At 44.2% G+C, this 26,447-nt stretch overlaps 1 protein-coding gene across 1 annotated transcript; it reads right to left on the bottom strand.

Moving 5' to 3' along the window:
* Positions 1-2,214: 2,214 nt before the first annotated feature.
* T265_14110 (hypothetical protein) lies at positions 2,215-25,065 on the bottom strand (the record flags this gene model as incomplete). The annotated part of the gene is made up of 7 exons (XM_009172080.1): positions 2,215-2,776; positions 13,098-13,317; positions 13,419-13,581; positions 14,944-15,071; positions 15,643-15,988; positions 16,161-16,877; positions 24,732-25,065. 7 exons carry the CDS (start codon positions 25,047-25,049, stop codon positions 2,215-2,217), a joined length of 2,454 nt encoding a protein of 817 aa, XP_009170344.1.
* Positions 25,066-26,447: the final 1,382 nt, after the last annotated feature.

The following is a 26,447-nucleotide window of genomic DNA, read 5'->3' as shown; positions in this document are numbered from 1 at the left end:
CCGGGGCAGTGTTTTTACTCTTTTTGACTTTCATCCCAAACAGCACCAGAGTACTCTTTTCGTTCAAACTCGAAATTACTGTCTTTTATCGAGAAAAAGTAGTCATAGAACCGGGCGTCAGCTGATCTTCGAATTGGGTAACTTCGTTCAGCTGTAGTGCCCTTTCGGTGCCTACCTGCCATGCCACCCGAAGGTTGCACGAGGGCTGGAATACTGCCAGGTTGCCCAAGCCCAGACAGGGGAAGTCGAGAGTCAGAGGTCGGGTTCGAACCACGGACCTTCCGGTCAGTAAATTCGCGCTTTAATCGCTTTGGGTAACTTAAGGTGAATAGATCGAATAGGATATGTGAGGTGAAGTTGAAATGCAATAGAAGAGCAAATGTAATCCAGTTTCAAGATGGACATTTTTACTGGCAAGCACCAGCAAGTAATATCTGGACTGATACCTGTTAGAACACATCAAGATGAAGCGGGCGAGACTTACAAAGTCTGAAAGGAGAACGACAGAATTCTTAATCAACCTGTGCTTCAGCCAAGGAGATGGTGGGACATTTTCTGCACACCTTTGTTGAAAACATGGGGTCCGTATACCCTTTTGAGATACGCTGCAGTGCTTGTCGCGTCCGTGGCAAGGCAGACTAACCATCCCCAAAAGTACCCTTAGTTTGTTCATTTCAAAATCAACCAAATCTACTTTCATCTTCTAAGAACTGGCATTTCTCTTTCTGCGCCTTATAGGACTCCACAAGATCTGCAGCACGTGCATCACGAATCCTCACAACCTATGGTGAAGTTAGTTACTGAAGGACAAAACTCTACTTTTACTTGTCTTAAAACGAAATGTTCTGGACAAAGGTTGACAGATAGTAAGGCAAATTAGTCGGTCACTGTCGAACTATCTGGAGTGAAACGGTATCGGGAACACGATTGTCTGGCTCACTGTGGTAAGAGTGCGTTTTCTGAGGGTAAACGGATGAATCGCCAAAAACGAGGGTATGGAACGCAGCGCCGTTACAATCGTTTAGTGTTCGCGTCGTTTTCCATTGGCCCTGGATGACTTGGATACTGTAATCGTTCATTCTACCAAGACCGGTATTTGGTTCAGCATCCTCAAGTCCTGGCTTGGTATGAATTGAGATGTTCTCAACGGTTTCAGTAATGTGATTATGCTGAATTCTGTGTTGTCGTAAACGTTTATTCGACGCGTGGGAAACAAGAAGTGTCAGGGGGGAGGGCAAAGGTCCCGTTATTAGTACATGCATAAATAAAGCGATGGATAGCATCATATGAAAAGATGTTTGGTTCTGTTCGAGGTGAATTCATCAGTAGGTCTTTGTAAAGCGGGGCGGTGTTAATGATTGTGCTCGGATGGTCTGATTCACTTTATTTCTTATCGAGATCTGCCTGGACTTTCTACGTCAAGTCGAGTGTGATCAATCAGCTGCCTGGTTGCGGCAAAGACGGAGTGGTCGTATGATTTTGTCTCAGTTATTTATCGTTTTTACCACAATCGGGTACCTCCCAGAAGTTGACGCGTGAAACCCGTTTGCACTGTTTATTTACCTACAGATCTTTCGGGTTATCGGATCACATAAACACGCGTTTTGTTTGAAAAGTGAGGCGATCGTATAATCTTGTCACATTGGGTTGCTACTTGGAACTTATCTGATCATCTGTCCTGACGCCGACGCTCGGTTTCAAGAATGTCGGTAGCTCGTATCTCCCGTGTGACGAACGCAGCTGCGTTTTTTTATATTTCGTGGAATGAAGCAAACTGTCCTGCTTGAAATACCAACAACAAATTATGAGTGCGAATCACTGCGTTCGCTCAGACTGACTGGTGTGCGGTGTGATAAGCAGTGATTTGAGCCAAATAACCGTCCCGAAATCTCAAACGCAAAAACAAAAGTTCCACAATACTAAGCACTATAATAACCCTACTGAACAACATTTTACACTTTTTGGCTATCTGTCAAAGAGATCGGGTGGTTTTGAAAAATGCAATCAGAACAAATCTGAGGGGGGAAGTAATAACTAATGAACAAAAAACGAGACTAAACTCAATTTAGAGCAAAATTCGACAAGGTGAGAAGGGCAAAAAGCCGCATCTTAACCAGAACCAGGGCGACAATGATAAGACTGTCAGATTAGGTCCGAAAACGACTAGAAAGGCTATGATGATTTGGAATAATCGTAAATGCGCGCACACACACATTAGGCAAGATTCCCCTCTGGTTGAATTAACTTTTCTTCCACGTCTAGCAACGGAGTACAGAAGTGCAGCGCCGAACGGCAAACGAACGTAATACTGAACAGAAGAACCACGAGACAGAGGAGACAAATGATTGTGGTCAAAGTGGCAATAAACAAACCATTCTGGAAAACAGAGGATCTTGAGTCACCTAACTGAAAAGGTACAGAGTTTGAGGGTGCTTCTGAACTTTGGAGAGCTGGTCGTAATGTGCTCAGTGAAGCAATCAGTTGATGCGAATACAGTTGATCAACTGGAATACCTCGATATAACGAGGACGGCTTGATGCGAGGTCCGAACAAGAACAGTGGTACGTGCATATCTGGATGAGTTGTATCGTAGCCATGAGCACCCTTCAGTGAGGAGAGGTTGGTATGACTCAGATCCAGAGGCCAAAACTCTGAGATGAAGACAAAACCAGGTTTGGCAACCAGCAAAATAGGGGGAAACAAGGTGCCCCCAGAGTGCCACTCAGCTGGAATGCTCTCATTCAAGTACATCGAGAACCGCTTGATCCGGGGTGAGCTGAGCCTAAGTAGAATCTGGAAGAGAAAAACGGTATAGCAAGCATCACATCACTAGTCTTTAGCGGTGGACAAGTGTCCTCCAAAAGACTATCACACATTTTGCAGAAGGCGCACTCTTGGCATAAAAACTATCCACATTAGAAACAGAATCCCGTTAAACTTACAGCTGTAAATGTGACACTCGAAGGTACCCAGTGAGAGATTAGTAGAAGTGAAAACAAAAATAAACAATCCTGCAGCCATAGCACCCTTTCGATACTGAGCTGCTATGCCACCCGAAAGAAGCACGAGGGTTAAGATAGTGCCAGGTTGTTCAAGCCTAGGCAGGAGCAGTCGAGATGCCGGGGTTAGGCTCGAACCACTAACCTTCTGATCAGTAAGTTCGCGCCTTAACTACTGAGTCCGAAAAGCGTTGTGGTGGACGCTCAGCGTGCAAATGATAAGTACTGTGGTGTGGTGATGGAAAGGTATGGAAAAAGGAGGAGCGACTTTAGAGTTTTGATACACGAAGATACTATTTCTGTTATGGGAAATTGAATTGAGGACACCAGTGTCATGAATGGGTGCGAAACTTATGGCCGATTACTTTAGTTAGTTTACAAAAGTAACAGGTCCCATGCGATGCATTCAACAGCCTTGTGTATGATGAACTTGCGTTTTGCAGTTTCGATGACAGTCTTGTAGGAGATGCGGTCAGAATGGATGGAAAGGGAAAGATCACTGGGCCAACGTTTATACATGTGATTTCTGTTAGCAGCAACACGGAAGACAGTATGATCAAACCACCTAGGAGAAAAATGTTCACAAGGGTATGAACATACGCACGCTGTGGGCAAGGACTTCCGTGAATCTTTCGGAAAATATACAGGTGGCGACATTCCCAAGGATATGAGATTCACGCACACCAAGCCGGCGAAGAGAACCACCAAGAAACACGCCATGAGGACGGGAACGATAGTATTGACAGCGTGGGGATAGGTGGCGAGGAGTTAGATGAGGTGGAAGAAGAAAGTAGGGTAAGTGGGGTTAATGGTGGTGAGGAAGGGGTCCAGGATATGTAGACTGCCACCGTTAAGATACAGGACGTGAGTATAGGTTAGGAAAACAATAAGCAATAGAAAAGCATCAAGCTTCGCGTTCATTCTGATCAGTGGCGGGGTTACCAACGTTGAGGTCGTCAATGGAGAATAAACAGAGACGTGTCAACATCACTGACGGAGCAACCAAGGTAGTCACTGGATTTATTAGTTCGGGCAAAAGATAACTCAAGCCAAAAACATTCAAAACTGTGGGCAACCACGCACGAATAAGTGAGTGATGGATGAGAATGCAAACCCTACCCTTAACAGGAAAACGGTTACATGGGGAGTAATTCGGCAAATGTAGATGAGTCAAGTCCGCGAATCCACGGATACAAGCTTTGAATGGACACAGGAGTAGGGGAGAACAAATAGCGACGGACTAATTAAAACAGTCTTTTGTAAACTCAGAATGCCCTAAAATGCGGTTGAGTGTTAAGAGCAGGTTTTCGCAGTACGTCGTATCAACACGATTATGCGATGTGTTGACCGGTAACCCAACGCATGGGATTGGAGTGGCGAACCACACAGACTGGACGGTAGCGTTAGCCATTTACCATTGGTTCTTGTTGTCATCAGGTCTCTTCGCGTGGTACGGTGCAGCCCAGTGCACGGATTCTGACCATCCGGAATCCCTCCTGAGTTCACAAAATGGACACTACAAACGAGTTCTAGAACGTACGGTCTGCAAAATACAGATTACCTTAAAATAAATGACATTCGGATGCTAACTCTTCTCTTCCAGGACCATTTTTAGTGAATGCAAAGGATAATATAAAAAAAGGATGTTGAGGCAAGCAACAGCGCAAAAATCACCTTCTCATGCTCCTCAGGACGGGGCCATATGGAAACAGTGCTCCCACGGTTGATGACTTTTTTGACTTGGTGGCTATGGAAAACCGAAAGGAAAAGAAGAGAAAGTAGGGTAGGTCAGAGGAGATTATGGACGGAGCTCTTCGCTAAAAAGGTATGTCCCTTTTGAAGAAGAAAGGCATTTGCGTAAAGCGATTGTTCTGCATGGACAAAAAGTTCTGCAAACTATGCGACCACTCGTGAGTAGCCAAAATTATAAGCTTAACAGTCCTCGTTGAGGGACTGACGACCATCGAGCCGAGAATCACAAATTGCATAAAAAAATGGATGAGAAAACAATCAAAATCTAATGGTGGCTGTTAGGTTCCTCTGTGTGCATGTAGGCGTTGACTACTCAACGAAACAGCTATGGTTCCGCCACTGACAAGGTAGGTGGATCCGAGTGATTATTTGAGGCTATATTTCCTCTCCACACAGGGATATCTGAGGAAATAATTTCTGCGGAACTGAGTCTTCTGTTGCGAACCCTCTCCCATAACAAGAGGAACGTTCTCAGCATTGCGATATAAACTCGAGACAATTAATCCATCCGGAGAGAGAAATTGCCACAGAGTTACCATTCTTTACCAATAAACTGGATTGTAATACCAAATGTCTGATGCCACTGGCACTGTCAGTACGCAATTCCTCGACATCAACAGAGATTTGCAGTAAAATTTTGGAACGTCTCACTACCTCAGGACGGAATAGAAGGAATTAACGCATGATAGCTCAATGGTCCGCAAATTCCAAATTATGTAAATACTTCCCTTCTAGGGCCCATTTTCAGGGGATAGCATAGTGCCTGCCCGACAGGTGTGTTCCCTCATGTGATGGGTGAGTAATTATGGACACAGCGCAGGCTTCTGCAGCAGAATAAAAGTTAAGCTCTATGGAGCTGTTTAAAACAATAACTCGCGTTGTCTGAAGTTATTGTGCTAGATATGAACGACTAAGATATCCCAATGCACCGTGGTGAATCAATCTTAAGCTGCTGTTGCCTATATCACAACGGGTGAACTTGGATAAGAAGCGAAAAACAAATGCCATGTTTCACTTTCACCACTTTCAACCTGTATTGCAAGTGCATGACGTTTAAAACACCTATTTCCCTTTGCCCACTTCAGTAAAACAACTAGGTTAGGTTTGGCCTCGGACAGAGAATGCCACAGTTAGCATTTTGAACTCTGAGCTACCGTGGTTGTTGTTGGTTGCTGGAAACCAAACAGAAAACCAAACGTATTACCTGAACGTTGTCAACAAAAACAACGCATGCGTAGGAAAACAGCCAAACGGTATCTGACTATCGGTCATAACACAATGAAGTACTGCTATATTGTGTAACCTGCATGGTGCAGGTTATAGGATCGGCGCACACACCCCGAACACAAACTGATCTGTAACACCATCGGGACACGTTCATATAGTTATGGGCGAGCTTGCAACAGTCCAAACCCGGTCACTGTGCTGCAAAGAGCGAGGTGCGCAAATTTCATCACATCGTTATTGTAAGCTACAGATACAAAACTTTACAATGTCACATTGTGTCTGCCAAAAGTGTTTCTTATAAATTGGGGGACTACCTTAATTGAATGAAGTATTCAACATTTGGACTGGGTCAGATAGTATTTGTTTTACTTCAGCTGAAAATGTTCGGCCCTATATATTCATCAAGCTCCTAAGAAACAACCTGAAGATTCTGATCAAAAAACGATCTCTCCTGGAAGGTAGTCTCTCGAATAGAGTGTTCACAGTTCAAAGAAGCTTCGAGAGTTCAAAAAAAGTGGTCACTTCTCAGAGGTGATTCCCGCTGACGGGAATCAGCAGACTTCCTCCAAAAAGACACTACCCGTGCTCACTCCTTTGATATAGATATACCGTTTGCAACACATGAGTCATTATGAAATTGCCTTGAAACACTGGTGATGACAGTTTCAATTAAACATTCACTCATCCGAAAAGAAAAGATGAAATCGGAAGGACGAAAGATGTCAACTCAGGAACTAGAGCAACGAAACAAACGGATGAGCTGCAGCCCAACCAATAGTGAACGCACAGCAGGCCCGTAAAACAACCAAGTGATGGAAATTGTTCGACAGCCCACGACCAATCTCGCCCTTCTTGGGGCTCACCAGGTAGGCGCAGTCCCCGAGTTTCCGTTAACATTATTTTCTCCTTGAAACTAAATTGCACGAGATTAGCAGAATATACTCATTTGCAAACAAATTTGGTTTTGCAAGAGCATATTTGCAAACGAATGTATTTCGCCGAGTTCGTGCAATCCGGCTTCAAGTAGAACATAAGGCTAACAGAAACTCGGGGACTGCGCCTATCTGATGAGCCCCAAGAAGGGCGAAACCGGTCGTGGGCTGTCGAAGAATTTTCACGATCCTTATGAGTAGTGCATTACCTATATACATGCACCGCGATATCTCGAATATCGCAGCGACTGAAACATGAGGCGACCTGGTGCAGTGCATTCAGTTTCCTGAAAACATCACAAGCGAGAGACTCACCTGGAACCCAGCTGAATGTTCCACAAAGCCAAATTTGTTTGAAAATGAGTGCGTTTCGATAACTAAGTGGTGTTTTCGTACATATCGGACATACGGCGCACTCTATTCCATGAATTGATGTCATTAGCAGGACTATTATTGTGGCAACTTTCAGCTGGCTAGATGTGGACTGGATGTGGATTACAAGGTTTCAGCATACAGATTAATACTTCTTGACCTATGTGACGAGTGGATTTCAGTAATGACTACCCGGTTATTCTCGACACACGCAAGTGTTTCGATTGAGTCTCGCCAAAATATGAGGATCCACGGAAACAGTTAATAAATAATGCAAAATACTTGTCCAGCCGTGACATCACTTTCGGTGCATAGCTGCACGAAGGGCACAAGGGCTGCGATACTACTAGTGTAACGGTGATAATACTTATGGGGAGGCATGCGAGTAGTATGTTTTCTTCTTCTAAATTCGCTTTGCGTCTCTTGAAAAGGGAGATCTATTGCGGGATTTGTGGAGTTGCTTTGTATCATTTGCTTGGACTTGAGCAACAGTCAATGAATATCCAGGAAAGTTCAGGAAGACGCGTCAATGAGAAGATGGGTGTTCAGTTTTTGTAAACAAGATGCATATGAGAGTTTTGCTTCCCTGTTCAATAGTCTGTAACTGGTCAGTTGGCATTTTCCAATAAATAACTCCGCAGCGAAGGCCTTCCTCCTTTCACCAGGTTACCAAAGCCCGTACAGGAGCAATCAAGATGCCGAGGCTGGGCTCGGATCAGGAACCTTCTGGTCACTAAGCTCACGCCTTAACCACATATTCGTTCTTCCCTCATAACCCCACTATCTCAGTCAAGAAGGATGAGTCGGTAATCGAGCTCACTTTTTAAAATGCACTTATGATGAACGCGATGGTCACACGGGTATCAGATTAGGTCCTAGCGTCAATGAGTTTCCATCATCTTAGGACAGTAATCACGACTCCGGTCAGGGAAGAGCTGTGTGGACCAGATCTTCATACGCCATAAAGTGTTGATTCAACAACAAGCTTATAGGCGATCCGAAATATTGGTATTCCTTAATTCCAAAAGAACGTTCATTTCTGCTAATCGATCAGCTGCTGTGAACACATTCGTACAGAACAGAAAGTATACACACATTGGCCGTGGTAATCAGGCGTGTCACCACCATCATCATGATCAATGAAAGCAAAACCTTCACTGCCGTACAGCCAAGCAAATTTATTTGAACAAACTCTTATGATGGAAAGAAAATGAGACAAGAAGGGGAACTTAGAGCTGGTCTACTACAAGTGTCAGAGGACCGTAGCTTGGTGAACCAACTACACTCTAATGGCAGGGAGCATGAGAACTCGACAGATCGGAAATAGCCCACTGGCGAAACAGAAAGGCGAACAAAAGATCGGTAGGAACAGAAACAGTGGGAGTAAGCAGCTTCCGGGATGGATTAAAAATAGGTGCTCGTGGTACGCGCGACTACGTGACCACACGTACATGGAGGGACATGAACAGGGAAACGTAATCGGCAATTTCGATCAATATTGGGTAGAATAGCCGCTTCAGTTACACCCACGCTTAAATCCCATGTCTCGTCGTTGCTATAAGGCTTGGAGACTTTAAAATAAACAGCCTATGGCGTGTGAAGGTTTTATGCACGTATGGGAAAAAACGCATCAGAAAACCTGGCACGGAGGTGAGTAGACAGCGGGCTTCCTCAGACCGCTTGCTTCCATGGTGGGATTATGAACGCAGGCAGATTGTCACCAAACCATGAGTCGGAATCGACCATAGATAACTATACGGGACTGCGCTTACGTGATGAGCCCCAAAAAGGGCGAAATCGGTCGTGGGTTGTCGACGGATTTTCAGCAACCTAATGAGTAGTACATTACAAAGATATACATGTATCGCGATATCTCGAATATCGCAGCGACTGAAACATGAGGCGGCTTGGTGCAGCACATTCAGTTGCCTGAAAACATTACAACGAGAGATTCAGCTGGGTACCAGGTGAGTCTCTCGAAAAACCAAATTAGTTTGCAAATGAGTTTATATTCGCTAATTTCGTGCAAGTTGGTTTAAAGTAGAACATAAGGTTGATGGAAACCCGGTGACTGCGCCCACCTGATGAGCCCCCAAAAGGGCGAAACCGGTCGTGGGCTGTCGACGGATTTTCAGCAACCTAATGAGTAGTACACTACAAAGCTGTACGTTTCACTAATACGGACTACTCATTTCCCGTACGGTGATGCTATGCAGTGTAACGACAGATTGGTTAAGATAAGATGAGAAGCCAATTTTTGGAAAATACTGGCGAAGTCTTGGAGATAGTGCGTACAAAATTTGGTTGGCAAAGAGAACGCGATCATGATTCCCGGCTATTTGAACCGAGTTGCGCGAAAGCAGCACTGGCCTCGTGCGTAAAACGTGAAACCTACCTTGTGGGCATATTACAGGGTGATTCGGAAGAACGACAGCAATCTCCCTCTGGTCTTTTTGTTGAGACCCTACTTTTGTTAAAACGTCTCCCATTTATACACACGTTGTGACGTTTCGCGCAAGTTTTCCAATGAAAACTCGCGCTGTTGGAAACTTTGATTTCCGTGCAACATGCCAGTAGAACATCTAATACTATTCCGGTACACAAGAGACGTAAACAGGGGCATCATCTATCACGCAGGCCTATTCACCCTTGTTATTCTGCTCAGTGATTAATGTGCGAACTTACTGACCGGAAGGTCTATGGTTTGAACCCAATCCCTGTATCTCGACTGTTCTCAGCTAGACTTGAGCAAACTGGCAGTATCCCAGCCCTCTGGCTTCCTTTGGCTGGCATGGTAGCTAGGCATCGAAATAGTGTTACAGCTGAACGACTGCGACAAAATATAGTAATCTTGAAACGTTTTGAGACATTTAAAAAACATCTTATATCTATCAAGGATAGAGACTAAAATCTGGGCTTGTCTCTGTTTGTTCTATGTGAACCTGGACTTCTCATTTAAAGACATGAGACTACTAATTTGTAATTCACCTAATGGGTGCGCCTAAAGCCTGCGTGGTAAATTTTTCGGCGTCACATTTAGACTTCAGACGTGGCTTGGTTAACGCTGTCACACGGGAATGCATGGTGTTCGTTTTGCGTCACGATACCGACCAATGGAAAAGCAGCCTATCGCAGTCGAAAATATCTTAACAGTCATGCCATAATGAGTAGTTTTCTGGTTGAGTCCCATCCTCTTTATGCTGTGGGACCATAACACACATGCCTAATTCAATTTTCCGGGGGCGAGATGGCCCAAGTGGTTAGAGCGCGAATTTACTGATCGGAAGGTCTGTGGTTCGAACCCGACCCTGCCTCTCGACTTCCCCTGTCTAGACTTGGGCAACCTGGCAGTATCCCAGCCCTCGCGCTTCCTTCGGGTGGCATGGCAGCTAGGCACCGGAAGGGTGCTACAGCTAAAGGCTTTCTTTCCAATTCAATTCCCCATAATGTTCATTACGGTGCTGAACTGAACTTATCCCGGGGAGGGGGGGGGGTAGCTGAACGCTTGAAGCAACATTTACCGTCCGTTGGTCACCATGGTGTTGTCAAGTCTTTCGTGAGTATGATTTCCACGACTACAATTCAATACGACTAAAACTGCCAGCACTGAAGCACATGTGGCGAGAGAGTAATCTTTCCACACAACTACGAATGGTTGAACATTGAAAATCAAAATAATATTTCTACTCTATAAACTCAGGCATGCACACGATGCCTAATTTTAATGGGCTGGATCGGTGTCTTGTCCTCTTGAGTTGCATGAAATAAAACTCATGGGACTAACAAGATCCAACACTCACCGGCCTTTCTCAGAGACAAATAGCGCTATGCTGCGGCTCCACGATTCAATTTGAAAGGCAGCCCTTGTAAATCTCGCTGTGACAGTGTGACGATTTGTGTACCTCTATAACTCACTGAGCGATACTGAGGGATTTCACTTTGACACCCGGAGAGTGTCCCATACCAGGTTCGTCAGTCAATAAAGGTGATGAAAATGGTCTCCTATCTAGCTGTGGGTGCCCAGCCAGCGAACAACCATGAACGTCTCAACTAGAAATCTTATCATGGCACGGCTGTTGCTGTGTGCGATGACGATGATGACTCGGTGAATGAATCCGATGTGGAAACTTCGGTGTCACAAATACGCATGTGTACGTTGAGGAGAAAACTTGAAAGCAGATGAGGTTCGGTCTGGTAAGAAACAAGGAGACTGAGAACACAGTTTAACCTGAAACAGCTTGTGGATAAGAGTGTGAGCTATAAACCCAAGAGTATGTGATTCTAGTCCATCTACTTTGTTTCACTTGCTCCTATTCAAACACGAGCAGTCTTTGCGTTTCCACCAGGTCACTCATTGTACCCATTCAGCGAGGATGTGCCAATTTCGAAACCCATCATGAGTTCCCTCAACAAGCACGAGTGATGATATCCTGTTTGCCTTACTGGATTCATACAGGAGTGCGGATAAGAGAAAAACTGTCGCTGCGAGCGCTTATTATCTTGCTACATTGCATTCTCTCCAACTCCGCGTGGTGACAACCTACAGGCAATTAAGCACTGGCAACCAGCCAAGGGGTAATATTCATGGCCCAAGTGGTTGACTTGCTCGTGGAGTTAGACAGTTCGGTTGCAAAAGTTCCGCTACTGATCGAGGTGATATCATAAGTGCGTATTATCGTGGCGGTGCCCCACTGTCTAAACCATTGACCAGAATCGGTTAGTCGTATTTAGATGATCAGCTCAGTCACTTGGAAAGTAGAGCCACATCATCAGCGTACTGATCTACGCAGTCATTAAACGAAATGGAAGTGAGAGATCCGGGCTAACAACAACAATAAACAAGTGATAAACACTAGTACCTAGCCGCCATACTATATTGGCATCGTTGTGTATAGGCTAAGATACTGCCAAAAGGCGTGAACGTAGACAGCAGGACGCTAAAGATCCTGAAGCAAAACTTTTGACTCAAAGACCAAGACGAGAAAAAGTATTCAACGAGGTCAATAATGCACGAGAAACACGTAGACATGCAGACGAATTTCTCCGGCTTCTACTCGATAAGTGCATACATCCAACATCATACGATTTACACACCATATTATTTTGCATCAACTAATAAGTTAATTTCATTAAAACCGTGCTGTGCTCCAAAATGAATGAAATTTTCTGCTATGGTGCGTAACGTTTTTCTAGGCAACCAGTTTCTCACCGTTTATAGAGAGTGCATTTGGTGCATTTAGTACATTTAATTCAGCCTTCAGTACCGATACTTATGCACGTTTGGAGGTGCCGTTGTTACTCTGTCCAGTGAGCAAGATTATGATGTTTGCTCCACCGTTTTTAGTAGTGGGATGCGTCATCGAAAAAAATGTGAGGTTAACTCCAAAAGGAGTCTGAAGCACCAAATGTGAGGAAAAATACTAGCAAGACAGCATTCGTGAGTGTTTGCATAGGTGCGCTGCCACAAAACCGTGCAAACTACGTCGTGGATGGTTCCTTTCGGTTTGTCCATCAAACTCCCTACAGATAGCATTGAACAGAACTGCAACTATCAACACCAGGGACTCAGAGAGCAGAAATCGTCTACCCAATCATATGCGCAAAAATACACTGGCTATGGCAGGGACCGGTAAAAAAAAATGTGCAAAAATGGGTGCACAAATCGTAAAGCATGGGATGCTGAGAAAATAAACAATAGTGCAACTTCTGGTTCAATCACCGTAACTCAATGAGAGCAAATCTCTCGAGAGTTCATGGAATCGCAATCTTTTATGCTGTTTATGTAGCACTCAAATAAAAAGTAGACTGTCCTTACCCTGAAAACAGTCGATCCAGGGATTCTGTACTGCCAAGTACTTCAGTCATGCCATGGTCCGCTGTGACAACGAGATACGGACGAATTTCGGCCTCCTCAGTCAGCTGATCCACTAGCCGGTCTATCACGTGATCGAGTGCAGGAAGATGTGAAAGTAGGAGCTGGTCTGATAATGGACCATGTTCATGACCTACGTAATCCAGCTTGTCGTAGTAAACAACTGAAAAACGGAAGGGGGCATGATAAAAAGCAAGATGCAGCGCTTTTGAACTCGGTTACTGGAGTTAATGAATGATGATAAAAAGCGTAGAAAAAACTCACCTGTAACATCTGACTGTCCACTACGTAGTCGTTCCAATGCTCGTCCCAGAGTTTCCTCAAGCTTCGCCGGTGTGAGCTGAGATTGTTCATGCGGTTCACAAGATGTCCACTCTGACGCCAAACTATCGCAGAATGGAAGGTGGTACACATGCATGCGGCCATGCTGTGAATACAAGGAAAGAAAATAAGAATGTAGGAGTGAGACAAAAACAGAAAAGCCTTCGAAGCGACAAGGTAGGAAGTAGGTTCACACATGCGTTACTTACACGCTGATTTCACGAACGCACCATAAAAATGGTCCTGCTGTACCTCTCTTTCGGTGTCTAGTTGCCGAGTCACCCGAAGGAAGCCTGAGGGCCGAGAGAGTGTAGTTGCCGAGCACCCGAAGGAAGCCTGAGGGCCGAGAGAGTGTACACACGGATGTTTACATAACCCGAATTAGTTGCGCCTAACAATTTCCTAGTGGCCGTTACACGAAGGTATGAGGTATTGTCGTGAGAAGTTTCAGAAAGCCTGGGCAATAAGTACTTGCTGTCTTTGTGAAAGGGGTCATTGTGACAATCCATACGTTCGGTTGGGAATGAGATTCGATACCAATGCCTTATACAGATTGGCTGGCAGAATGTTGGAGGTGCACTTATCACTGAATTAGGCGTTTTATCCCCACCTACCCTTTTTCTTCCCAAACTAAAGCTTTCTGCAGAAACGATGACAACACTAATATACCAAGAAAAGAATGATGCAGACTCGTGCCAGAACCGTGTGACAGACAGGCTCCATTAGGCAGGCTGGGACACCAGGGCGTCCTAGTGACTATCGAAGCAACAGACGCAATAAGTGCATCCTCATATGGCCTATTGGTTCGCCCTTCTGCATTACTCATCAACAAGGGAGACGAATAGTGTAGAGCAACCAAACAACATTGAGTACACTGGAATCCCCCTCAACGGCGGATGGGGATGAAGACATTTGTCCGATTGGTCAGCCTACATCAAAAGGAAACGTGTGCGACACAGGTGCACCGTTTCCCTCACAATTACAAAGACGATATAGTTGTTATGCAGACTAGCCACGAAGTGATGGACATGAACATGAAGTTCAATTGAAATTTCCTCCTGTCAGTGAAGCCTATCTTCGACGAAAAGCGAAGAAGCATGGTAAAGTTGCTTCACCCTTGTTGGGAATCATTAGTAGTGTGCGCGTCACGAAACCCAACGAGCACCTGGCTCGTGGTTTGAACAATTAACCGTTTGACCACGAGCGGCTGACCAGTAGTGTGATTAGCTCTCACTTAGACCATGCCCATCGACTTTTCAGCATAGAACAGCTTCACTGACAGGAGGGGATGTCCATTGAATTGAACTACAGAATCTCCTCACACTATCATTGATAAATACGACAATGGAACATCAGCGTTGAATCTAGTGATATCATGCTGTCGACAATCATGATGACCATTGACACAGTTCATTACCAGAAAACCTACCGAATAGATTGGATCAGAAATACGTAAGAGCCCACTCACCTTCGCCAATTTTGTCTTCACATCTGGAGTGGGGCTATGCACATCCTGTTCCATGAATCCGATGGATCGATTACGACGTTCGTCATACATCTTTGTAAACAGCATGCCATGCTCTGCCGGATAGAGACCTGAAAAACACGGAAATTGAAGCAATACCCTAAATATGCAGTTCTTTTTTGGACAATCCCCCTCACAATGCAACGAAATAGTCTGCAACCTGAAGGAAAATTATTGCGCTTGGAAAATTATAACTTCTTGGAGAAATGTGGATATCGCAGTCTTAAGCATATACCAGAAAATGGATGTTGACTTTCGACAGCAGCATTCGTCCGTGTGAACAACTGAGGGAATCAAACACGCGTTCAACCTGACCGTTAAGACAAAACGAGATGAAGTCATCCGATTGGTTAATCCTGCAAAGGCTTTGGACAGTCTTTACTAAAAAGTCGAGACGTTTACAGGCTCGTTTTTTGGGAACAGTTAGGTTCAGAAGTTTTGTGAGTGTGAAGTGTACGCACAATTTGCTATTGGGTTGGCAGTTGTCGTAACAAACAAACAAGCTGGATATTTGGTTAGACACAACATAGAGATGTGCACAATCCCGATATCCTCGTAGAAGACGCTTGGATTTCGGACTCAACTAAAAAGGTGACTAAAAATCCACACACATGGAAACATACTGCTCATGAAGCAACCTACCAGTAAGGAGGGACATGATATTTGGATGGCACTCAGCAGGGAAAACCGGCCGAACCTGTTTCATGTAACCACCACCAGTGATGAGCCTGTCGAAACCCCTTAGGGTGCGATTCGTTCGTTTGGCGAAATGGTCCAGCAAATCCCAGCGAAAACTATCAAGAAGCAACAGAAGTAACGGGGACTTTTTGCGGTCCGTCGGCATCGAAGGTGGGCCTGAAAGTAACTGATTCGAAAACGACAGCTCCGGAAAGCGACTGTAGTCCGAATCAGGCGGACGCAGCTCCACGCAAACAACACAGTGAAATGATACAAGAAACAGTGGAGTCAGACTGACCCAGGACCGGCACTGAAAATGCTGACGTGGAGGCATTTTGCTACCACTGAAAAGTGAAAAAGATAAACACGTGGTTTGCAGGAATCGAACGGGATAAGGCAAGGAAAAGAATAAGGTATGTGGAAGATTTTTTAGTATTGACATGGAAATATCACAGGTACAACTTGATCAACTCATCGCTTACAACGGACGGAGTAAGTACGCCCAAATCAGTAACGAGGTAAGATATATAGAAGGGGTTTGTGTAGTCGGTGATTGGCATCGTTCGCTCAATCGTCTGTACACGATGTTCATTAACTCGAGCCCAAGCGGTATGTAATTCAGGGAAATCATCTTCCGCGTCTTCAACTTCGTCTTCCTCAAGAGCATCTGTCATTTTCAGATTTCTGAGTGGTGAACAAGCAGGCGAAATTCCAGAAGAGTATTTTAGCTCCGATGGGATGTGATGTTGATCCAGAGGAAAAGCACGGATAAATTTGAACGACTCGGCGAGTACGTAGACCGGCTTGCCGAATGCTGCAGCAATCATCGCTACGGTGGATGACCCGAGATCGTTGAGAACGCCGCCGCTTTCGACGACAGCATGCGCTCCCATCAGTACCAAACTGACACGCGGCATCAAATAACCGATTGACAAATCAGGAATAAGAGTGCACGGGATTTTCAGTCTGGCAAGTTCTTTGGTCATTTTGCGGCCTGACTCATGTGGAGCACATGTGGTTACATAACAATGCAGTCGGCTGCTACTGAGGTTGCTTGTAGCTGACATGTTGCTTTTTGAAGCCGCATAAGCTTCCAAAGCTGAGAGTACAACTCGTGAATAGGAATGTACCAGTATACACCCTCCGTCTGGCAGAAGGTTGAGGAAATTTTCCGCAATTTGCCGCTTACAGGCACCAATCTAATTGAGGGGAAATGAGAGATTTTATTGACAACACAAATGGAAATTGAAAAAAAGATGAGCAATTAGGGAGCTAGTCAGATTCAGCAAATAACCGGCAAAACGAAGTTCTGACCGATTTCCGAAAAGTTGGCACATGAAACATTAGTAGATGCTATAAGGGACTCAGTAGTTGGTTAATACTAACTACAAATGTAAAGTTAGTTGCACAAGGAACTACTTAATAGGTAGATACAGCGAAGTGAAAGAATTAATCAGAGATGATCAACAGTACTGGAGCACAGGTGTTGAGGTCACTGGCGACTACAACCGGGTAATACAGCAATGATAAAAAAAGGATCCGAACACCGGTGTGACGGTTGAATTCACCGGGAGACGAAAATTACCATGTACAAAAATGGCAAACATCTAGTGCCACCAGCGCGGCGTGCATTAAAGCAGGGCATATATGGACCAACAGACGGTTCTTACTCACAACGTTGATGACCTCTGGATAGCCAAAAAGAATTATCCCCTACCTATCTAGAATCAGGTGTGCAGAGCTAACCGAAGCAGCATGTTGTTTTAGCGAGTTAACTTGTTCAATGGACCCATCTCGCGCGCAAAAAGGTAAACCGGCTATTCGTTGACAACCCGCTGATCTACGAATGCACTTATTACACTGGAGGATAACTGGAAGTATCGACCAAAAGGAATTAACCCCAAGTGGCATGCCCAAGGCGGGATCAATAAGTCTAACTCAGCCACACAGAAAAGTGACAGTGTCGTGATCAGTATACATCAATACTCAAGAGATACTCGGAAATTTTTAGGCGAAATGTGATGGTCAGACAGTTCAACTCCCAGAATCACCAAAAGCCTCTAACCAAAGGGTCACTACCGCGACTGTGCATATTCCATCTGCATAAAAATCAACAACTCTACATCAAGAACAGACGACTGAGGCAGGTAATCCTTTTCAGTACTTCATCACCAGGTTGACGTGCAAAGTACACATAACTGGCATGCTTGTACGGCAGTGAAATACTACATTTGAAGCTCATGGTAAGTAGAAACTGAATGAGACCCAGATGGTTGTCGAAAATGTGCGGCTCGACAGCCAAGTGCCACGCAACGATCCCTGGGAAGCAGAAGGCTGACATGCTCCACGATCAGAAACAACACGACGGCGAACACATCGACCTCTTTCCAGGCCTTAAAAACCCCTTGCATTTTGCTTTAGAACGACTGAGCCACAGTTGGTGCCGGAAGTGGTGTTTTGACTCTGAAGAGAAGGAATAGACTGAAGCGTTTTGCTTACTAACTGAATTTTCCCCATTGTTGACAGTTAATTCATCTCGCCTGGCAAGGACGATGAAAATTTGTTCGGCTTCATTGCTGGATTTGATGCAGTCGAAAAGGACAGCAATTTACAAAGTACCAGTTGCTACAGTTCTGACAAATGCGCAGTACCCTTTATGCTCGAATGCCGCATTTCGACTGGAGAATTCCAAGGTGAGTTGAATGAGTTACAACATCAATTTGTCAACCACAACAAAACGGGACCGCACTGTGTTTCAGGTTGGTGAGAAGCTGGCATTTTGCTGTAAGTTTGCGCAATATGACATTCAAGCATTGTCCCCATATCAGTGGTGATGGAGGAAAGCAGCTCATGCACAAGAAAAAAACTTATGGACTGGTTGTTACCGACAGACAGATACTTTAAAATATCAAGACTCATTCTTAACAATCCTATCGTAAAGAATGTAGGTACTGCCACACACTCAAGCGCAACAAAATAGGTTTCGAAAATGCATTGCTGGAAATTCGTTTGCGTGTATCAAAATTTTGCTCGAATGAAAAGACCACATGAGTATTTCAAGAGGAATGAAATTCCTATGCCGACCACGCCCAATTATTCCAGTCATCGGAACAAAAGTGTCTCCTGCGTTGAAAGATTTCTTTCAAAATTCATTTCACAGAGTTTGGACGACGCATTAAATGGTGGGCTGGAAAGGGATCGAAACATAGTATGACGTAGTTACGCAATCAACGAGGAATCGGTTGATACTGACTCCATACAGTTTCGGTGACAGCAGGATGGACGCAGACACATTCGGCCTTCGGACGAAAAACGTTTATGAATCAATAATGGTCTTGTGTGACCCAGTCGATGAAAGTGAAAAAGCCGGATATGAGCGGTCGATTCGATTGAGTGACAGCCAATAGGAACATTGCTTCTACGAAAAACATAGAATCGGCCTGAGTAATGCCTAACAGACGGTTGGGCAGGTGTGAACAAACAAACCCAAAGTCAGCCTGACCAGTAGCTTCCCAGAGTGATGTAGGTGGTACGTTCAGCAGAGTATTGTAGAATAGATGACATCCAGAATGGTGGTGGCTTGGGGGAAGAGTGAGTTTTCTGTGCAGTTTGGCAGTTCCTCGGGATATTGGAATTGGAACATAACTTGTTTTGATTCAGAAGTTCTACGGTGTATGAAATACCATTACAACCACCTACTGCTTCTATGTACTTCCGCAGCCTCTGCTCAGGAGCCGCAATGAGCGAACGAGGAATATAGACGACATTTTAAGATTCTATACAGGAAAACGCGGAAAAATTACAAAACATTAGGTGATTGCGCGAGAAGCTATTACGACCGAAACCAAACACTATAAGGCACTCAATAAATGTATAGGGGGAAGTTTGTTTTGAACAGCAAGTTTTGAGTTTTATTCATATATGTCATGCTACATAAGATCACAAGTTAGTGATAAGCGTCATGGAGGCCCATGTGAAAACAAAAGACGTCATCGTACTGGTGAACTTGAGCCCTTTTCCACAACCAGTTGGCGTGTCAGTTGGGCAATAATTACATGGATTGCAGATGAACAGAGATGGAATTGACAGATAGGCGATGTGGACTGTATCATTCTGTATAATATGAGAACTCCAAAGTTCACAAATTGCAGTCAATGAACACGATCGGTGCAATCCAAAGAGAAGCACTGAAAGTTGTGGGGAATTCCACATAGGTCGGTAGTTGTGTTATCTCTGGCGGAAATGTGTATGACGAAGTTATTGCCAAAATTTCGAAAGCATAAATCATTCTAGCAAATATGTCACTGCGACACAGTTAGTACCGGATGGCGTCCACAAATTTGTGACGAGGTGATCAGAAAACAGGTATTTGGTTGTGCAGCAGGTACCTAGGTGGCGGAAAGCATTCAGCAATAACAACTACGGTGGATCTGGGATGTGATAAGCAGGCTGAAACATCATCTACCGATAAAAAAATCGTTCAGCTGTAGTACCCTTTCGGTGTCCAGCTGCTATGCTAACGGAAGGAGGCACGAGGGCTGGAATACTGCCAAGACAATGTGACTTGGAAGGAAGGTGTGAAATAGATTACGATGAGGTCCACCTTCCAGAATGGAGTCCTCATGACCTTCCTTGCCCTCGGCTAGGGACGTTGCAATTAGTGGTGGCTGATCGATGTCAGTAGCACTCGTGCTATCAGTTTCTTTCCAGATTATCTGATTGAGCGTTTTGGTGTATAGAATACTTAGAATACTCAGAATATTTAATGTAGGTCAGCATCAGGTTCCTACCTTTCCTCATTTCAGGACTTCAAATATAATTAAATCAAAATTATGGTGGTGAAGCACCAGTGACATCAACACTGACGTTGCTGTTTCTGATGGGTATGATTAAGGATGAAACTAAGGAGTCCCCCAAAAAGGGGTACCACCCAATGTAGAGTGTCCGAACGATATATACAACGATACGATATATATACATACATATATATATATACACATATTATATATATATATACAACGATATATACAACTATCTAGTCCGACAAAATATCATATTACCGAGGATTTTGCTGTCGATGTGAAACTAGCGAACGAGAAAACACCAAGGAGACAATCTAGTGATCGATACAGATTCAACAAAACCGCCTAGGTCATTGATCGGTCGAACGGCAGCTGAGAGAACCCCATCACAAGCGAAGGATACTAACAACGAAGTAGGTCATACATGCATGGCAAATAAATCAAGGCTGCAGCTTGGCGACACATTCTCGTATCTTGCCGATCCCAAGTGGCATATAATCTACCCGTTCATAATAAACGCCGGGGACTCATGACAACCATATAAGTTCTCTACGGTGCACATGGGAGTCAGTTCTGGATATACCGGAATACTGATTATCTGACGCATTCAGTCCAGATGAAGCACATTCCATCGTGCAATCAAAAGTGTTCAAAACATTGGGAAACGAGTAAAATGCCATATGATACAATTTTTACTACTCATCCTCGTTACGAGGAAAAAATATCACAGAAGCGTCTTGCTATCCCCGCAAGGAGGTTCTCTGTTTATGAAAGTATATCAAATTATCCGCTACACTGTAATTTGGTCCTGGAAAAGATATAAAAGGTCTGATTATGCATATAATATTACACCTGGTTCAGGCTACATCTGGATCGAAAATATACTTAATAATCAGAATGATGACGTTGCCAGGGGTTTGGTATGCGCTTTACAGCTTCAAACAAAAGTGCTATTGCAAGACTGGCTGGGTACATAACGAAATCTGGCCATGTCACTAGAACCAGTGGACATAGCGGATAGTTTATTTGGCAGGGTATTTGCATCACTGTTGACGAAGTGTATGCTTGAATCTCCAAGGTCCATCATATTTTTCCTCAAATTCTGCATCCTTCAGTCTAAGTGACATTGTCCTGTCGGTGAAAAGCAGAGTCTACAGCGCGGCAGTGTCCAGTCTTGCTTTACGGTTGTGAAGCCTGGCTGCTATGCTTTGTAGATTGGGATGTCTGTGACCATCGATGCCTTCAAAGCATTGCACGTGCATCATTGTAACATGCATTGGTAGTGCTGCAACATACCGGATGGTTTTGGCAACAAAACAACTGCGTGTCCAATTCATATGCACCAACTACACTGGTTCGATTATGTGCTCCGTATTTCAGGCGATCGACTGAAGCACCAGTGACATCAACACTGACGTTGCTGTTTCTGATGGGTATGATTAAGGATGAAACTAAGGAGTCCCCCAAAAAGGGGTACCACCCAATGTAGAGTGTCCGAACGATATATACAACGATACGATATATATACATACATATATATATATATATATACACATATTATATATATATATACAACGATATATACAACTATCTAGTCCGACAAAATATCATATTACCGAGGATTTTGCTGTCGATGTGAAACTAGCGAACGAGAAAACACCAAGGAGACAATCTAGTGATCGATACAGATTCAACAAAACCGCCTAGGTCATTGATCGGTCGAACGGCAGCTGAGAGAACCCCATCACAAGCGAAGGATACTAACAACGAAGTAGGTCATACATGCATGGCAAATAAATCAAGGCTGCAGCTTGGCGACACATTCTCGTATCTTGCCGATCCCAAGTGGCATATAATCTACCCGTTCATAATAAACGCCGGGGACTCATGACAACCATATAAGTTCTCTACGGTGCACATGGGAGTCAGTTCTGGATATACCGGAATACTGATTATCTGACGCATTCAGTCCAGATGAAGCACATTCCATCGTGCAATCAAAAGTGTTCAAAACATTGGGAAACGAGTAAAATGCCATATGATACAATTTTTACTACTCATCCTCGTTACGAGGAAAAAATATCACAGAAGCGTCTTGCTATCCCCGCAAGGAGGTTCTCTGTTTATGAAAGTATATCAAATTATCCGCTACACTGTAATTTGGTCCTGGAAAAGATATAAAAGGTCTGATTATGCATATAATATTACACCTGGTTCAGACTACATCTGGATCGAAAATATACTTAATAATCAGAATGATGACGTTGCCAGGGGTTTGGTATGCGCTTTACAGCTTCAAACAAAAGTGCTATTGCAAGACTGGCTGGGTACATAACGAAATCTGGCCATGTCACTAGAACCAGTGGACATAGCGGATAGTTTATTTGGCAGGGTATTTGCATCACTGTTGACGAAGTGTATGCTTGAATCTCCAAGGTCCATCATATTTTTCCTCAAATTCTGCATCCTTCAGTCTAAGTGACATTGTCCTGTCGGTGAAAAGCAGAGTCTACAGCGCGGCAGTGTCCAGTCTTGCTTTACGGTTGTGAAGCCTGGCTGCTATGCTTTGTAGATTGGGATGTCTGTGACCATCGATGCCTTCAAAGCATTGCACGTGCATCATTGTAACATGCATTGGTAGTGCTGCAACATACCGGATGGTTTTGGCAACAAAACAACTGCGTGTCCAATTCATATGCACCAACTACACTGGTTCGATTATGTGCTCCGTATTTCAGGCGATCGACCACCTTACAGTGAGCAGCTTCCTAAGCTACATCTTTACTGGAAGATAACACAATGTTGACAGTGCGCGGCCTACAGGCAGGGCGTGAAAAACGTGACAAACGGCCCTGACTGCATTACTGCATGTCGCCCGCGAGGGATCCACTATATAACTGGTTTGAGGCACTCACCGACATGAGGACGCTACGAAACAAGTGGCGCTTTTCTATCCATTCCATTTTTCTTAATCAACGACCCACTGTTCTTTCATTTACTACTTGTGTTCTGTACCCCATATATCCTACACTACCCGCTGCCACAAGCTGAGGCAATCTGAACCCCGCACATACATACAAAGTTTACGACTATCAAACTGAGCGGAACTGACTGAACTCAGCGGAATATGGAAGTAAACGACGCAGAATAACTCAAGTGTCACCCAACATTTGACATTTACAAGACCTTTTGTTGTTACATAGGAAAAAAGTCTTTACTTTGCATATATATTCATCCATTGTTCGAGCGAAGCCAGGCAGTCTAGTAGCTGGTCACTCGACATGACGGGGCTGACAGCCATTAAAATGATTCACCATACTGGTACTCAGATGCATGTAGATATAGAATATCTGGGATGGTCGCTACTAAATCCTGGGAAGATAGCATTGACACCCACACCTAACTGAACTTCGAGTGGTCAAGCATAGTAAGTGGAGGCTGTTTGTTAGTAATCATCCCTCTCAAGATGAAAGGCCTTCATCGAGACAACAGTTATTCCTAGTGGAAAAGATCACTGCGTTTGGACCGGAGACGTTCAGAATCACGATCAACAACTGCAATCTTTATAATTTTCAGGGATTTGGCTGCTGGAATCTGCTGAGAATAAGCCTTTCCTGGGAAACGTGTGCCCTCATCTAATGAATCGCAAAGCAACTATGAAGTCTTCAAGGAGTCGACTAAAACCATACTTACAAAAACGGTATTGAACAGCGCGCCTGACAAATCGCAGGTAAACTTGCCCATAACGAGTGACCCGTTGCTCCTACACGGAACTTTATTCAAAAAAATGAGAAAACACATGTACGATTCTTCGCAAGATTCCAAGATAGTTGACTATACTTTATCAGGAATAGAAAACTCTCCGTGCTTTTAAATGAATGCATCTGACAGGGTGTAAACAGAGGTTAAGGATGTCATTTTGAGTGAACCTGAAGCTTCTCGGTCGCTCGTCAAGATTCAGCCACCCGGTAGCATCTGAAATTCTCTACGTTGTTCGGTAGCTATACAATGAACAAGTTTTCTAATGACAAAGCGAGTCAAAAAATCAGATTTCAGGTTCGTCGTAGTATTTTGGAAACGCACTGAGCGGGAGTGATGATCCCCCAAAGATGAGTCCAAGTAGCCTGGTGGAATTGACTAACTCGAACCTGAGTTCGAACCCCTGGGGCACCAGCCCAGAGACGTAAATATGTGGGTTCACCAACAAAGATACAGAAATACATCTGTAGATACTTTAGATGCTTTACAAACCTTTCTCAAAAACATATCCGCGCGTTCTTGAAGTACTTGTTTGCACCGATTGAAGTCATCCGGAGCATCCGATATCGTCAAGGTAATGAACCGTTGGAATAGTTCACAAGCAGACTTAACACATAAATAGGTGTGATCGGCTTCTGTCATCTCCAAAATTGCGGTATTCAGTACATCATGAAGTCCTTGAACCGTTGAGACATGGGAGTCGTGAAGCACACGTGTTAACACGTCGATCGCAGCTAAAGCCTCCGATTTTTCCGGGCTTGCTTTGCAAATACGCCTGAACAAGCCAGCAATGTCACCAGAAGAATGCATTTCGGACAAAATCTGAGGAGAAAAAAAAGCAGATATATGAGAAGCTTGTAGACTCATGTGTGGGCAGATTCGAGCGTTGCGTTCACTCCATAAGATGATTTGATGGAAAACAGCTGCCAAAGACTCAGAAACGCTGAACAGGGACAACCAGAAAAAAATGAATCCCAGTATTGTGGGTAAGCAAATAAGGCAGTGGTAAATTTGTATTGAGATAGGTATGGAGATCGAGAGTTTCTTTTTCAAGTGGGCCAGAAGTTCCGTATTTACGGAAACGGCACTGGTGCTTCCTTCGGGTGGCATGGCACAAAAGCACCAAAAGGGTGATAGAGATGAATGATTATTGTATTTTGATGATAACAATGATAAATAATAATAATAACCGTTCGGTTGCAACACACCAGCTACTATGCCACCCGGAGCAAGCACGAGGGCTGAGATACCGCCAGTTGTCAAAGCCTAGATATGAGCCATCGGGATGCAGAGGTTGGGTTCGAACCAAGACTCTTTTGGTCAGTAAATTCGCACTTTAACCATTGAGCCATCTTGAGTTCATTATTATTATATAATACTGGAAACGTAAACGAGCCTAAGCAACGTCTCTTAAGCCCGAGACGCTGGAGGCCAGAAACCTCATTTTGTGGACAGTATGGTATCATGTCTTGTACAGATTATAACTGACTATATTGGTACCTGCGGGGTTGCGCGATATGTAAATGCCAAAATGGTTGTTTGGAAATTTGTTCCCTAGTGGAAGCCTAACGACATGTGGTTCCACTCTGTGTACGGAATATGGATGCCTCTCAGAATAAGAGGATTGTCCAAGCCTGACGCCGTTAAGGTTAGTTGACTATGTTGTGGTAGGCACCAAAACTACAAATGGTTCGGTGCTTTAATGGAAACTTTAAGTGTCGGTGAACCCACTAGACGCACAATCACACAGCCGTAAAAAACATGATCTCAAGACAACCCCAAGTATGCTAAAGAGGTCCCTTTGCCACCAAAGTGCTTAATTCAACAAGCCGTTCTTTCATCGATAATAAATTATGGTAAATGTTCGGTTATACCGTCGTTACGGTGCCTAGCTAGAATGCCACCGGAAGGAAGCACCAGCATCATCATCGCCATCATCAAAGACAGCAACATCAATGTTGGTACTGATGCTCCACTGCCGTAAGAAAGCATTATGCCTGAGATACTAATAAGTTTCCCAAGCATAGACTGTGGTCGAGATATCGAGGTTGGGTTCGAACCATCATCATCATCATCATTCAAGCATAGATGTGGTCGAGATATCGAGGTTGGGTTCGAACCATCATCATCATCATCATTGTCAGCTGTAAGAACCGCGTACTGGTCGTAACCTGGTTGTAGCTGCCACAGTTTCGTTCACCGATGATT

This window comes from Opisthorchis viverrini (genome assembly GCF_000715545.1).
Source record: "Opisthorchis viverrini unplaced genomic scaffold opera_v5_144, whole genome shotgun sequence".
NCBI lineage: Eukaryota > Metazoa > Platyhelminthes > Trematoda > Opisthorchiida > Opisthorchiidae > Opisthorchis > Opisthorchis viverrini.
The sequence above is the reverse complement of the archived record's forward strand: the minus strand, read 5'-3'. Positions and strand labels throughout refer to the sequence as shown.